The 15,572-nt window shown below is 42.6% G+C and overlaps 1 protein-coding gene across 2 annotated transcripts in view; it reads right to left on the bottom strand.

Moving 5' to 3' along the window:
- Nucleotides 1-15,572, bottom strand: part of VPS8 (VPS8 subunit of CORVET complex) — an 85,510-nt gene that overhangs the window by 41,577 nt on the left and 28,361 nt on the right. The window contains exons 17-27 of one of the 2 annotated variants that reach the window (XM_056359191.1): nucleotides 13,805-13,895; nucleotides 12,644-12,690; nucleotides 11,664-11,753; nucleotides 11,210-11,256; nucleotides 10,466-10,688; nucleotides 9,412-9,501; nucleotides 8,063-8,114; nucleotides 7,729-7,771; nucleotides 6,836-6,908; nucleotides 2,830-2,949; nucleotides 2,164-2,235 (exon numbers count right to left, since the gene is read on the bottom strand). In XM_056359191.1, coding sequence (XP_056215166.1) covers nucleotides 2,164-2,235; nucleotides 2,830-2,949; nucleotides 6,836-6,908; nucleotides 7,729-7,771; nucleotides 8,063-8,114; nucleotides 9,412-9,501; nucleotides 10,466-10,688; nucleotides 11,210-11,256; nucleotides 11,664-11,753; nucleotides 12,644-12,690; nucleotides 13,805-13,895 — 948 coding nt within the window. The remainder of the gene's footprint in view (nucleotides 1-2,163; nucleotides 2,236-2,829; nucleotides 2,950-6,835; nucleotides 6,909-7,728; nucleotides 7,772-8,062; nucleotides 8,115-9,411; nucleotides 9,502-10,465; nucleotides 10,689-11,209; nucleotides 11,257-11,663; nucleotides 11,754-12,643; nucleotides 12,691-13,804; nucleotides 13,896-15,572) is intronic. The other variant, XM_056359190.1, reaches the window with a different exon arrangement.

The following is a 15,572-nucleotide window of genomic DNA, read 5'->3' as shown; positions in this document are numbered from 1 at the left end:
TCTGACTTCAAGCCCCAGGTACTCACCACTTCAATTATGGTATGCAGAAGAACTGATTTAATGACTATGAAACAACAGTTTGGGGAAAAGTTTCTTTCCCCGCTGAATTAGCTGTTAGTCTATGAATATTTCGAGAAACTTGTGGCTGTGCTGACTTGATTTGAAATACAGAAAAATGGACTATCACTAGAATAAGTAAGAATCACTTCAAAAGGGATTTGAAATCCGAAAAGTGCTTCTCACCTGTCTGACACATAAAAACAGGATGTGATGTGTCCTGACTTGGCGTCTCATGCTTCTAAAAGAACCCTAAGCACTCAGGGAAAGTGAGATGCCCGTTTGGAGAGTCCCCCTCTAAAAGCAGTGGGTTTAGTTGGGTGGAAATCCATCACCCGAACAACTCTTTCAGCTGACATCTAAGAATTGCTCTAGCAAAGCCTAGACACGGAGCGTCTCAGAGTTTATAACCTCACTCAATCTAAGCCTGGGAGATACAACTAATTTCTTAAAGTGACCTGGAGTCCCAGCCCCCCGTGAGACAGCTGTCTTACACAAGTGGAGACAGACAGGTAAGGCATATTAAGGAATCAAGTAGAGCTCTGCTTGAAACATCAGCTAATGCTATCTTCATTTTCTGCTTAAAAAGGCTATTTCACACAGGAGAATATACAGGTGTTAGATAACAGCATCAAAAATATAGGTCACTGAAACAATAGTAGTGTTTTACTCATTTTGGCTTTGTTTTTCACAAACTAGGTCCTCGTCAGTCCATGAAAATATTGCACCTCTGAAAGAGCACCCTTACAGAGCCTGCAGGCCAACCATACGGACTTTCTAAAAGACAATATATTTGGCAAAGTTTAGATCAGCATTAGCAGAATGTCTGTGTTGACCATACTATTTTAAAAGTGCAGCTATTTCCTGAGTGGGTTTTTTTGCCGATGACACATTTAAATAAAAAGTTGTAAGATTTTTTTATTATTATTATTTTTATCCAAAAGGAGAGCAGATTCCAGACCAAAGGAGTGACAGTTCTCATAACACTGAATCGTTTGCCTGCAGATGCTCTTAATCCTGCAGCCCTTTTCACAATTACCCTCCTTTTCCCCTCCAAGAGCAGGGTTGAATTCTGTTGCCGTGGACATTTGCTACGTGGCCAGCGGCACAGAGCAGGGCTGTAAGAGCAGGGCTGTAAACAGCCTGCTCCAGCCTATGCCATGCCACAGGGACATCCCCCAGCACCTCCAGAACACAGCTGCAGTGTGCCACCTCCTGCTGGCAGCAGCTAAAGACACAAACCAGCACGACCTAACCCAGCACAGGGCTAACACCCTTACAGCAACGTCCTGTTCAAGCAGGCTCACACAAGTTCCCCCACCACTGCGTTATCTCAGCCCCTCCGACACAGCCTACTGCAGCAGCACTGTCACCCAATTCACTCAGGGGTGCCCTTGCTCTCATCTACCGGTGATGACAGTGACAGGGAAGCGCTACTTATGATATGTTTATACATAAACAGCTTCCAAGTGGAGCTACTCATTATTAATGCTGACAACTTTGAAGGGGAAAGCAGACAGCATTTGGCAGTGATAGCTTTTAATGAGAACATTCATTGTTAAGGAACACAGTCTGCAGATGACAAGTGATTTCTAGAGCACCGGGCTGATAACTCACAATTCCTCTTCTCTCCCATTTACTAAAGATAGGCCTGTCATTCCGGGTATGTTACATCCCAAACACAGCATTTACAGATACAGGGAGCAGTGTTTTATCGGAAGAGCATTGGCACCCTGCCAGACACAGGATTCCTGGGACCTTTTTTTTCCTGCTCAGAAAGAATCAGGGAGTGGAATCAATGAGAAACAGATTTAAAAAAAGCTTAACAGTGCAGCAAGGAGAAATTTGACAAAGTACCACCCAGGTGAAATCACAGGCAGGAAAGGAGATATCTCTGTCCCCATATATCATGTGCATGAAGCGCCACTTCCAAATACCCAACTGGCAACCTTGGCTGAGGTGAATCCACGCTCCAGCTCACCACCTGCTCAGAGGTGGCATCCAGGGCAAGACTGGAAACACCTCATCCAAATTACAGGCTTTCCTGCACTGTATTGTATATAATCAGGCAGATGTCAACGGAGGTTAACTTTTAAGCACACTCACTTTCAGAAGTATGTCCACAATTCTCTGTTGATATTCCACAGCTTGCTTGTCATTCTTAAAGTCTTCAAAAGTCTGCGTGAGGCAAAACACTGACACCTTGGAAGAACGTTCTCCACTGCCAACCCCAGAAATACAAGCAAACACAAAGCAGCAGCCACATCACAAAGCTGACAATGCTTTTAAGGCCGTTCTGTGCATATCACCTAAGCAGCAGGTTCCAAAACACAATTCGCTCTTTTTTAACGACCGAAACAGTTCTTATATATTCAGGTAAAAATAACAGGTCCAAACACACAGAGGAAATTCAAAACATTTAGAAAGGAAATATGGAAAGAAAGAAAGAAAGATGAATCTTGACACAGGAGAAAGATGTAGGTACTAAAATTCCCTTTACAAATACATTAGTCTTGCTTTACATGTGTTACCAGAGTCTTCACTGTATATGTCATGTTCATCAATTTATATTTAAGGACATAAAAGACTATTATGATATCCTCTGATATCTTATAGAACACATATCAAATGTGTTCTGCATCAAGCCAGTAACTGCTGGTTTAGCTAAAGCATGAACTTTTTAATAGGAATATTACAGATCATGCAACATGACATAGATGATGAAAGAACCGTCACTGCGCTTTTCTTTGGAGAAGATCAGCAATTTCTTACCAGAGCAAGAACGTTAAGGAATTCCCGAGTGTCAAAGTGCAGTAAGGTACGAACATAAGGGTAGACCTCTTCATCCACAGATCCCTCAGTTGAATGCAGCCGGATGAGAAACTCAAAGACCTGCAATGAAAATTCAAACAAACAAGCAATTTCCTATTGATTTCAGGTAACTGGTAGTATAAGCACATGGGAAAGCAGCATCATTACCTGCTTTGCGCTTAAGCTTTAAAGCACCTCAGGACTCCATCAGTGTTCTTAGTTGACTGCTCTCTGCTGCTTGTTAGTAGGAAAAAAATTCTCCTTTGTTAGACTCGCCAACCCATTTAAGATCAATCAAAGTTTAAGATCAAGCAAAAATTAAGGCTTACACTGGCAGACCAAAGCATGTGAAATTAGGTAACTCCCTCCTCTTCCTGGCAGCTATCCTGAAAAGCTGTGCAACTCCTCCTTACCCAGGGCACAGCTCCTCTCCTTGTCAGTAGTTCCCTTGGGAAGAGCCAGTCAATCTGCCCCCTCATTTTGAGGCACAAAGCTTTTGGCGCTGCAAAGACTGACTTAGGCACTATTCAGTTCTCTATTCTCTCCACTGACTTTCTAGTTCCTGAAGTTTGAGCATGTCTTTCAAAACGAAGGCAACTCCCTTTACTGAACCACTGACAGAGGTGTCTAGATCCCCCCAGGAAACAAACAGGGCAGCAACAGCTCCAGTTTTCTCTAACACACTCACAACAGATCTGGCTACCAGCAGAAAGAGAGCAGGCTCCTGCAGACTGGCTAGCACTCGTGAGCGTGTGTTAAGATACACAGTGGGATCCCATGGAGAACTGAGAGGTAATACGCTCTCCCAGCCATCCTCAGGAAGTGCCACCTTCTCTCGTTTACTCCTGTTCTGAGTTAACTTTCCTGTCACCACAGCAGCCATGAATCCAGGAGGAGTTAGCAGCTTGACTTTCAGACCCACAGCCTTCCCTGTTGGCCTCTTTAAACCCGATACCCACCTGCCAGCTAGGAACTCTTCAAACAAAGCCAAAAAACCTCCAGACTGCAGCTAGACGGGAGCCAAGTACCCAGACAGAAGGGTGTTAAGCCAAGCTCTCAGGAACACCATCAGAGCTCGTAACAAGGAGAGGCTGATGGCTCCTCCACAGAGCTACTGCTGCTGGTTGGGCTATCGCTTCCCTTCGGAGCCCAAGCCACAGCCTGCTGCTGTGCCAGCTCTGGAGTGTGCAGGGGGCAACTTGGTAAGGACCACGGGAGGGGGCAACAGCCCAGTGCTTGAGCCAGCAAAGCAGAGCAGTCTGGTTTGCACACCCTGGAGGGAAAGGGTTTGCAGTAACCCAGAGCTACAAGCTCTGGATTAGAAAAAAGAAGAAAAGAAAAAAAAAAAAGAAAAAAGCAAGAAAAGCGGCCCCCACCCCACCATGCATGTCTCATCATACTTTTGCCATAAGTTCACTGGGATTTAACTAGTGAAATCAAGAACATGCTCACACCTGTCCCGAACAAATACATAAGGCACATGCAATAGTACTTGCTGCCTTGAAACAGCTGCAGTCGGACAATCCAGACCGAACAGGCTTTTTCTCCTGATGTGAAAGCTGCTGTTGCAGACTCAGGACACTGATAAATCCAGGGAGCCAAAGAAGGTCCACTGAACAGCTTGGCGAAGAGCAACACAAAGAGATGGAGCTCAAGAACCACAGCTTGTCCCAGAGGAGGACAGCAGGGTAAGCCTGCACTGCCACAGGATAATAGCAGCACACAGAAACCTTAGGGCATCAGCCACTGTTCCTAAAGTGACCCGGGAAGACAATTTGGACGTCAGGTCACAGTGTCAGCCTGTGCTCAGCCCACAGGGTGTAAAACAAGACGCTTCAGAGCCTACAAACATCGATACAGGCTTTTCTGAAGCAGCTAAGATCCTGCCTTATATAAGCAGAATGGCTGCACACGCTCAGGGCCAACTCTCCCAAACTAAGGATGGCCAGGGTGAGTGGATGGGAAGGAATGTAGTACCAGCCTAGTGCCTCCTAACCACAGCTGTAACAGACTGAGGAAGCAGACAATCTTAACAGAGTCACAGGACTGGAAAATATCAAGCCACAGGTTGCTTTATGCCTTTTCTCAAGAAAAGGAAGAAACTGGTTACCTTTTAAGTTGTCTCAAAGTGGCACTGACTAGCAGAAAAGGAAATTGTCTTTCCTAACAGCATCGCTGTGGAATAGTCTTTTGGGAAAGCGTCTTCCCTTCAGTGCTGTGGGCAAGAGGCAGTAATAAGGACATAAAGGAAGAAGTTGTCAAACAGCCTGAATCACAGACCTCGCAGCCATCACAGATTCACCTCAGCTTCAAACCTCAGATAGTCATAGACATTAGCGACAACAGGAACGTAAGCTGCAGGCCAGCCCCAAAATCCCCTTACAAAAAGCTGGAATCACACCAACTGGAATCACATGCTAGGATATAGGAGTTTAAGTTCAGAACCAACTACATCCTCCTTCCCCTCCAAATACCAAAAGACACCTAACATTAAACCCTTTCCCGGTTCCGTGACCCCCAGAATGTCCTTCCTGCCGAAGCAGACTCTCAAGAGGGGTTCCTGAGATAGATAAACCTAAGGAGATATGTGTCACAGCACCCTGAACCTATTAAGTAGCTCTGGCAACCAATTGCCCACACGTGCCTGCGTGAAGTGGCAAAGCAGCCACCACTGGAACAGGTAGCTGGCTGACTCCATGAGCCAAGGGTACAAGGATGCAGCCTGGAACACTCGATAACAACACACTCTTGACCTCAGCTGAAAACCTGCAGTTATCACAAGGCCAGAAATTTATCTTCAGCAAACACAGTATCTTGATGAAGAGATGAGTATGAACATGCACTAATATAACCATAAAATCAAGAGCAAAGAAACTCACAACAAAGAGCTACTTAGTAGAGACATGTCTATCTACTGAACTCTACCTGGTACTACTTAAAAAATATATATATCTAAAAAAAATATATCTAAATTAGTGCCACTAAGAACTTTGTGTTGCCACATCCCAACTTACAGTTGAAAGGAAAATACTAAGTTTAAACGTTCAAATTGCAGCAACAGTTTGATTTCATTCTTTAATGAATTATATTTAAATATAATTAATTATATTTAAATATGTAAATTATATTTACAAATAAAAATTTACAGTGGTATATACTCATATCACAAGGATACAGTGGTGGCACATCCCACCTCATCTACCCATTTACTTAGTATCTGTGGATATGTGATCTGGATTTAAGTGGCAGGGCAGACATTCACCCTGCACATGCGAGTTGCACCTAGAGAACAGACACGTTTGTGTCCTGAATACCCAAGACTGGATAAGCCTCAGAAGTGAAGATACGGTGACAGGATACCAGGGCAAAGACTGACAGAAACGCAGCTAATGGGACCTTCATCATGGAAAACTGTGCTCAATTTTATGCTTTGCCATCCAAAGGGAGAAGAGATGTAATATCCAAGGCAGGAAAACTCCAACACAAGCTGAACTTTCAGCAACAGCCAGAAAGAGGAGGGAATATTTAATGTTCTGTGATGTTATCTCACTTTCCACTCTTACCAATCCCCTGTTACATGCATTTGAAAATGCGGGAGATCCTCCCGTATTTGACATGTCACAGTCAAGTTCAGAAAGAAGAGACAGCTACAAATTTCTGTCAACTTTGTGGTAGAGAATAAGAAAAAAAAAAAAATATCTAAATGAGTGCCACTGAGAACTTTGTGTTGCCACACCCCAACTTACAGTTGAAAGAAAAATACTAAGTTTAAACGTTCAAATTGCGGCAACTGTTTGATTTCATTCTTTAAAAATGTATTTGGTATTTACAGTGGTATACACTCATATCACAAGGATACAGCTATCAGATTGATGATAGTTTTCTATCAGAAACCCATGAAATAAGACATACACAGCTGCTTCTAAAAACCTGACATGGGAAAGTTTCCTTCCACAAGGTTGCTCACCTGATTTTTAACCAAAGGTACCAGATCTTCAGGAATATCACCCAGTGGGTATGCACGGCCTGCCAAGCAGCAGCTATAGAAAAGGAGGAGAAAGGCATTTTTCATACATCCTGACATTAAACAGATTGAGGAGAACAGTTTATTTTCAAGTTAGTTTTCAGGATGGTCTTAAAACAAGCCAAACAAATTTATTTTGTAAATTGTGAAAGCAAGCATTACAGACAGCACTGCTGTTAATATACAATATTATGTGTATGCGTAACGTGCTGCATGAATTTGCGTCCAAGGTATGCTACTCCACAGCAGAAAAGTGATGAGGAAACAGTATTTCTCACAAAAATCTTTACTCTTGCATTTTGGGAAGCAGAAGTAATGCATAAGCTAACATTCACAATCTTGAGTAGATTCCAGAAAAAGCAATTCACTAATTAATCACTACAGTGCAATCTCAGAACGACATCCTGCAAATGGCAGGCAACATAGTAAGCAGCAACTGAGTACATCTATCCCAAAAGACATGGCAGAAAGGGTTAAAATACAGCTTTCCAGGCTACAGAGTCCTTGTTCAAGGAGCACTGTGTCACACACAGGACAAAGAACTCACTCTAACCGAATTCTAAAGATAAAAGCATGGTCTTGGCATATCAGTAGTAATGAGCTTTAAGTCTCCAACTTTATCCACTCAAATGATGCGTAACAATAAGCCATTTTTAAATTTAAAGCCATTTTAAATGTAAAGCTGACAAAGTAAAGTCAGCTGTACAAAGTAGCCATTGCTATTTTACGCAGCCTCTCATACCTTGAAACACACTGTAAGATTACACAGCTACAGCAACTTAAAAATCTGGTGCCAGCACTATGCCACACCTCACACACTTTCTAAAGGACCGTACCTTATATATACAAGCAGCTTGTTGCCCATGACCACCTGCTCATCTACAAAACAAAAATTATTTGTCACCTTTTCTTCACAAGACAATACACAGAGATGCAATTCTTTTTCCCAGCTGTTAGCAAAACATCTCATCTGACACACATGCAGAGTTTTTTAGACACAGTAAATTGAGCAGCTTTACACACAGCAAATAGTACTAGAACACTTTTCTGTTCTCCAAGACCCTGATAGTGGATATGTATTTCCTTTTTGCATCCCTCTGTTGGAAGTGATATTTGATGTTTTGAATATCTCTAATCAAAACTGGAAACCCTTAAAAGGAAATTGTGTACCTGTGAGAGACTTCCCAGCACTCAGTGGAGGAGCAATGACTTTGAACAGCTTCTGTAACAAGAAAGAAGGCAGTGCTCAAGCAGCTGGAATATCTCAAAGCAGAGTCTGAGTGGTTTTAAAGCAGAGATCAATGGGGCATCTTCCCCACAGATCTGCTTTCTCACCATGTCTTACAATGAAAAGGTGCAGAGGACACCAAAATGGGGCAAAGGATGCTTTTCCCAGCTGATGTTATGACCTATGAAAAGATAGCCTTCACTCCACCAGATCTAACCCTAAGCACAGGCCACACACACAAAAGAGCAGTCTCCAGTAGTCCCAGAAGTAACAGTCAGAGCATAACTGACCAGCTCCACTTCTTGTTCCTTCTGCCGACAGAGATTACGCAAACCTTCAGCCTGCCTAGCAGGGTCACTAGAATGCCTTTAGTTTGGGTAGCTAGAATGAGGTACTTGTCTAAATACTTGGCTCTAGAAAAAAAGTTAGGAAATTTTTTTTTCCCTAGGAAACTCTAGGAAAAGTTATTTGCACTCATACAATTAGTGCCAGGTTTCCAGAAGTCCTTTTCAAAAAAACGAACACCTAAAAAGTCTCCTTCCTGAGAAAAATCAAATGAACTAACGGCTCAAAATTGGCCAGTGTAAGATTTTCACACTCTCATGGACCCAGCTCTCTATTTCAGCTTTACCACAAAAACACCAGACCACACCCAAGCACCAAGAGCAACATCAGCCTCAGTGCAAGGACTGTTTCTACCTTTTTTCTGAATTCTGTACACAGCTATGTTCACCCTTTGTTTCCATTACTCTTCAACATATTAATGTCCTGTTGTGTCAGCAAAGGAAGCAAGCATGAAGGACAAAAAGCATGAGGTGTTCATAGAACCTCTCACGCCTGCAGCCCCATTAATCCCGCTGTGCAGAAAGCTGGTGCTTTCTCAGCACATCTTACCACATTGGCCAGGCTCACCACCAGCAACAAAGCTGCTAGCAGACCGTTTTGCAACGCAGTCTTCTGAAATCATCGTGTTATTCTCGTCTGCTGCTTTTGTTTCATGCTTATTTTATTAACATGACTAGATTTCCTGCTCTAACTTTGCAGAGTGTTGCTACCTCAGCAGGCAAATTTGTGGTTTAAAGCACAGCAACTACAAATTACTTTTCTCCTCTACTGCATCTAGTCAAATAAACTGCATATATCATACAAGATTTCCCCCTTGAAAAGGAAAAAAAGAATAATATATACACTCTGAATGAGAAGATAAGGCATTGGGTTTGAAATGCTGTTTCTCAGAAAGAACGTGCTAAACACACAAGTAACAACTCATAGCACTGAGCATCCTTCCTACCTCCATGGGGCTGATGAAATCATTCATCCCACTGTTGTAGACATAGATCATGGCATCATAGAGATGGTTTTCCCAGCACAGAAGAACTACCTGCAAGGCAAACAAAGCACAATGTAGGTATACAGCTGCGCTTAGCTCACAGTTTTCTCATTCCCCACTCGCTCGAATTCAACCTCTGCCCTTGCAGTTGCATCACCCGACAGTATGATTTGAAGCAGAATGAGAACTTCCACTTGCAGAACTAGTCTCTGCAAGGACCCCAAACCCCTAAAGGCAGTATCCAGCTTATTGCTCATGCAGCAAACATAATATAGCTGTCTATATTCTAACATTCATAACCTGTGTGAGGTTAAGGAATAAAAAAACCATTAAAAATATCAGTTCATCAAAACACTTGATTGGACTAGTTTGCCTTTTGGTTGAATTAGTGAATCACTTTGTCAAATTCCCCAGCAGTTTCCTCCTTGGAATGGAAAGCCATGCTGTCGGAATAAACACTGGCCAAGGAAAACAGGACCACTGAGCAGGAACACCTCCTCGATCCACTAACTGTGTGTCATGCAAGAGCAAGCACCTGAGCAGAGCAGGCTGGCAGGCACCAAACTGACAAATGCAACTCCAGGTGTTTTTTGTGCTCCTGCAGCCTTTGACGTTAGGCGAGGTACTCAAAACAGGAAAGACTGTCACACTAATCCTGATGAACTGTAGTTTCCAACACATTCAGCTGCTGATGCGTTAACCTGTGCCAGGAAACGAACTGGGGGAGCAAAAGGTGTTTATAGGAGCATGCACGTTACAGGATGGGCACAGCCATGCTGAGCAATTCCCACATTCACTGAATTTGATCCCAGGGACACAGGGCTAAGTTCTGTTACAGATCAGTGAACAAAAGGCATGAATTATTTGGACCACCTTGTCTTGTCTGTTGAAAGGTGACAACTTGTTTTCCACATGCTATGCTGCGTTTAAAAGCACAAGAAGCTTGCATCAGCGACTAGAGAATGCTGCCATTCATTCAGAGGACATCAATACAGTACGCAGTACAACAGCTCACCTGCTGTATGTCTAAGCTGGTGATATCCATATGCACAATGCAGGCTTCCAAATTTTCCAACCTGTTCTTGTCTTGGAAGTGAAGCAGCAAGTCTTTCATCACTTGAGCTGTGATTCCCATCAGCTTATCACTTAAGATGTATGGCTCCAAGCACTCCAGAAAGATGCCTTTAGCTACAGAATTCTCACTCATCTTATCATATATCTGGTTAAATAATAGATCCCTAGGAGGAAAGAAGTGTTTAGTTATCAAATAGTCTTATTAAAATCTCCTTACTTAGATACTTTCTGAGGGCTCCAAATTAAATTCCGGTTTTTATCTGTATTTCTCAAAGTCAGGAGCTGAATGCCATGTTCAGCTCCTATACTGATGCAAGTTACAGGCAGCAGCACAGAATAAATCAGCTAACGGATGTTGCAGCAAAAAAACCTGCTGTTAGAGGGGAAATGATGATGAAATCTATCAAGGCGGCTTCTTTTTTAAGGGGATGGTATGGGGGAAACAGTTTGAAACAAACATTTCTTATACAACACATCAATGAAAATTAAAGACACACTTTTGAGTACTGAGTGCCCTGACTTTAGTATCAGTTTCTACGCATTCCTCTAAACCATGATGCGATATATGATATGACGATGATGTGATACGATTCCTCTAAACCATGTGATATTATAGGAGACAGCACTCAGAACTACATGGGCTGGTGGTCTGCCTTGGGAGACAGGCTTGCAAATTCAGACTTACGTGCGCTGGAGTAAGAGACAGTAATCGACTATGACGGGCACCACATCCTGCGGAAGAAACATAGAAAAAGCTATAGGGACTGGCAAAAATCCTGCAAAATAGCACATCCTGCAGAGCACAAAAAACGGAGCCTGACCAATACAGAGCAGAATCAATGAGTTATTTGAATCAGCCAGTAGCTGGCACAGTTACAGGTTTTCCCATATGCCAGCTCATATGGAGAAAAACTAATCACAGTTCTGCAGAGGACAGAAGGCATATGGGTTTTGCTCTGCTGCCTAGCTGTAACAAACTCCTGATCTGACTAGGGCACACAGAGGTGAGAGTTCAGGTGAACCCCAGCAACATTTTTCAAAAACCAGACAAGTAATTTTTGCAGCAAAGCAAAGTCAAGTCTGATTTAAAAAAAATAATACAAAAGATCTATACAAGACAGTCCTCCAGAGCACCATACCTGAAAATGTTGCTCCATAACTTGAATTTTTCCTTGGTCAGGACATTTCTTCAAAGTCCGATCAGCATAATGGAGAAGGATTTCAACCATCTGAATTAAAATAAACAAGAAAATTCATTCAGATCCTACACTAGAGGCCCTACTTGGTAGTATGTTTAATAGACTGACTTGGGGGTTTGGCAGCACTGAAACCTCTGTTGTCCCATTTTGGGCAGGAAGGAGAAGAGGGAAGAGGCTGTCTAGAGACAAGGGCTTGACGTGGTGTAGAAGTGGCCCAGTGGGATACGGAAGGCCTACTCTAACGACGGAGAAACGGGGCAGCCAGTCTGCCAGCAAATTTTCAGGCAGATAAACACATCCTGAAGTGTAAGGTTCATCTGGGCCATGTTTTTTCCCAAAGTTTAAGTTATAATATCTTAAACAGGAAAACTTATTTACCTGCAAATAAAACATACACAAAGAACAAAGTACAGCTGAATAATTATTACAATAATCGTGTATTTTAAACATACTCTTCCTAGAAAATGTTCCTGTAACAACTGAACAGGATTAGTTGAAGAGTTTATTCCATGTCCACGTATACATGGAGCAAAGTTTCCACCTGAGGGTCAGCAAGTTACATACTGATGAACACTTCAAAGTTCAGGACATCAAAGGTCAGGAAACTCTGGAGTTACCCACAAAAAAGGCTTCTCTCCACTGTGAGGGGACCAGAGATCTCAAGGTCGGGATGATAGCATCATGTTTTGATTTGCTAATGCTGCAGATTTTATCCTCATCTTTATCCACAAGGTACCTCACAAAGTACTTTTAAGTGTTTTCTAAAATCCCGTTCACAATCTTAGCAAGAGAGGCACATGTACACATTCTAGAGTTAGCTGGATTAACTTCTGGAGGACAGAAGCCATTCCTTCCAGGAACACAGTTAGTATCACATCAGCATACATGAAAATCCAGTTAGGAAGAGATCAGTCACTCACTCTGTCTGCGATGACTGCTTTCCGCTTGCTTGTGTCCCCAGACAGGCCTAGAAAGAATAAGGGGGGACGGGAATAAATTAAATTCTCATCTAAAGTACCAGTGGAAATATAAAAATTCCACGGTTCAGATGCTAACACCACTACCCTTGAGATGCAGAGGTCAGGACATCTAAATAACAATTTTGTGCTCTACTTTTAGCCCACTCTTCTCCTGAAGATTTTGTTCTCCCAATGTAACGACTGTTCCAGCACAGGAATGGCAAGAACAGATCTGAGTGCTGTTTAACGTTGAGAGAACAATTAACAGAGGACTGCCAAAGACTGTACATGAGGCTAATTGCTGGAGGATGCCTTGATGCAAAGAAACTGAAGTACACTACACGGGAAAAAAAAAAATCCTTAAATGCCAACTTCGACAGTAACTCTTTGACTCATGAAAAATTATCTCCCTAATTGCATTATATCCAGGCATTAACATGAGACACATCTTCATATACTAGCAATTTCACAGTAGTAGGATCTTATCCTGAGAACTTGAGTCTCATCTGTCAAAACCATCATAAGTTATTTGCTGAAAAGTCAACGTGTCCAGTTCAAATCAGGCTGTTCAAGTGGCAGTTTCTGGCATAATTAACATGTTTATAATAACAAGTTAAATGCTCACAAAGCATCCTCTTTTATAGGAAACATAGCGCCAGAACCCAGCAGTTCTTTCAGTCAGTTGTGTAGCCAGAGGAAACTTGAATGAAAGCACCTGCTTGGCAGAGCTGACAGAACGTCACACTGAAAAGTACCTACAGGTCACCTATGACCCTCAGGAGTATTTTAGCAGGCTAGATATTCAATACCTGGATCCACCTCCCTCATGGCAAAGTCACAACAAACAGGAGCCACAACATAGACCAAGTACGATTTTAATTTGAAAACAGCAGGCTGCTAAAAGGGACTACGACTCTAAAAAAAAAAAAAATCAAACCGATCCATATAAAGGCGGTGTTTCTGCCAAACCCAAAGCAGCACATGTTACTCTCTCTTCTCCAATTCAATTCTCTTCCTTAATGTTTTTTCTCTGAAAAAGTAATTTCTGTACATGCATAGGTTTAAAACCTTCCCTAGTAGTTTCAACTTAAAAAATAAAAAACCAAACAATCTCAGACTTACCTACTACCGCCTTTGCTTTACCTTCATAAAAAGACCAAGCTAGAGCCAGGGCATCAGTGAGGCGCTCTTGTTTCAGAAGGTGGTCAATTCTCTAAAATAAAAAGTAACATTGGACCTTAGTATTACCAAGAAGATGATCCCCTCCCATTTAAGGTACGCATTTCCCAGCAGTGGGTCATGATCCCTGGCAGCAAGGGGACAGGAAACCTCAGCAGCTCCCAACGCATTGCGGTAAAGGACAGCATCTCAGAAAGTTTCTCAAATATGTACACTTCCTGCTGGACAGTTAGAAATTACTAAGAAATGTCAGGCCCTAGTACATCAGGTCCCTGTAGGCTACGTTTTAGGTCAGATGCTTAACGGATGGAGGCCCACAGCATCAGGAAGTGTCTGCAATCACAAAGAATAAGAGTTTCCCATTGCCTGTCCTTGCCTCATCACTTAGAGCACAACAAACAACTCCGCCGTGTTTTCAGCACACAGGTGTACCCACTCCTACCCTTTATTTTCTCCTGAGTCAACAAGGATTGAAGTAGATCACAAGTACTTTCTGCTTTAAGGAATTATCAGCACACAAGGTCAATCACCAGCAGTCTTTGTATGTTAGGTCAAAAGGTTAAAGTACTATTTGAGAGGAGACAGATTCCGAGTCTCAGACCAGCATCCTGTATGGCAACAAGAACTCGGCTTCACACCCTAATCCCCCCCACACTCAATTACAACTCTTGAGTAAGTCCCCTACAATAAAGAGGCATGCAGCACAACAGAAGCCATACGGTAATTTAGAAGGAGGTTGGCTCGGAGCATGTAAGCTGTGACTGATGTGAATTCTAGGAAAACCAGTACACGAGATCATGGGTGAAAGCAAGACTTTTCATTAACAGTTTACTAAAGCAAAGTCAGTAGTGAATGGCTGGAGGGAAAACTAGCAAAGCGGTCTTGGTGACTAAAAGCAGCAACTGTATAAAAGTTCAATAGAGCTGAATCATCCATGTTTTATTAAAGGTCTGGGTACATCACATGCAGGAGCTTATAGTCATAGAGGGGGGAGTACAAGAGCCGTAAAGCAAGTACAAGGAAGAATAGTGATGGCTGCTGCGTAAAGGATAAATGTGAGACCGGAAAGAAATGACAATTGGAGTTCCTTGAGAATCAGCCTTGAAGCCCCCTTCTACATAATGATTTGGTCAACTAACTTGGCATAAGGTGAATTTACTAACAAAGTTTGCTGATAACCAACTGTCAACACGTGATGTGAGACAGCAGACCAGAAAGACAGACACAATAGGATTTGCCCCTAAGGCTGGGTAACAGAAGTGCGATGCAATCCAATGGTACAAGCAACTTAACAGCAGAAAGCAGAGTTTGGGTACCGAGTACTGGTGACTCTCCAGTGCCACAAACTGCTGACATCATGTAGGCAAAGGAATAGCAAAACAAGACCCAAGATGTACGAGGAATGACATATCTAGTAGCAACAGAGAAGAACAGGTGACATTGCACATGGCACTTCTAAGACCCTACCCAGAGTAATACGTGCCAAACTGTTTACCCATGTTCAAGAAACTGAGCACAAAGGAGGTGCAGAGAACAGTGACTACGAAGGACAACAAGAGTGGGAAGGTAAGATTACAAGAGAATGATGAAAGAGCTTTGCTTAGCCTTGCAAAACAAAGTCTGAGAGAGAACATCATACACTGAACATACTGCAAAAGGAAAAACTGCTGTTCAACTCAAGTGAAGAGCGCAACACGGAACAGCCAGACAA

This window comes from Falco biarmicus, chromosome 13 (assembly GCF_023638135.1).
Source record: "Falco biarmicus isolate bFalBia1 chromosome 13, bFalBia1.pri, whole genome shotgun sequence".
Classification (NCBI taxonomy): domain Eukaryota; kingdom Metazoa; phylum Chordata; class Aves; order Falconiformes; family Falconidae; genus Falco; species Falco biarmicus.
The sequence above is the reverse complement of the archived record's forward strand: the minus strand, read 5'-3'. Positions and strand labels throughout refer to the sequence as shown.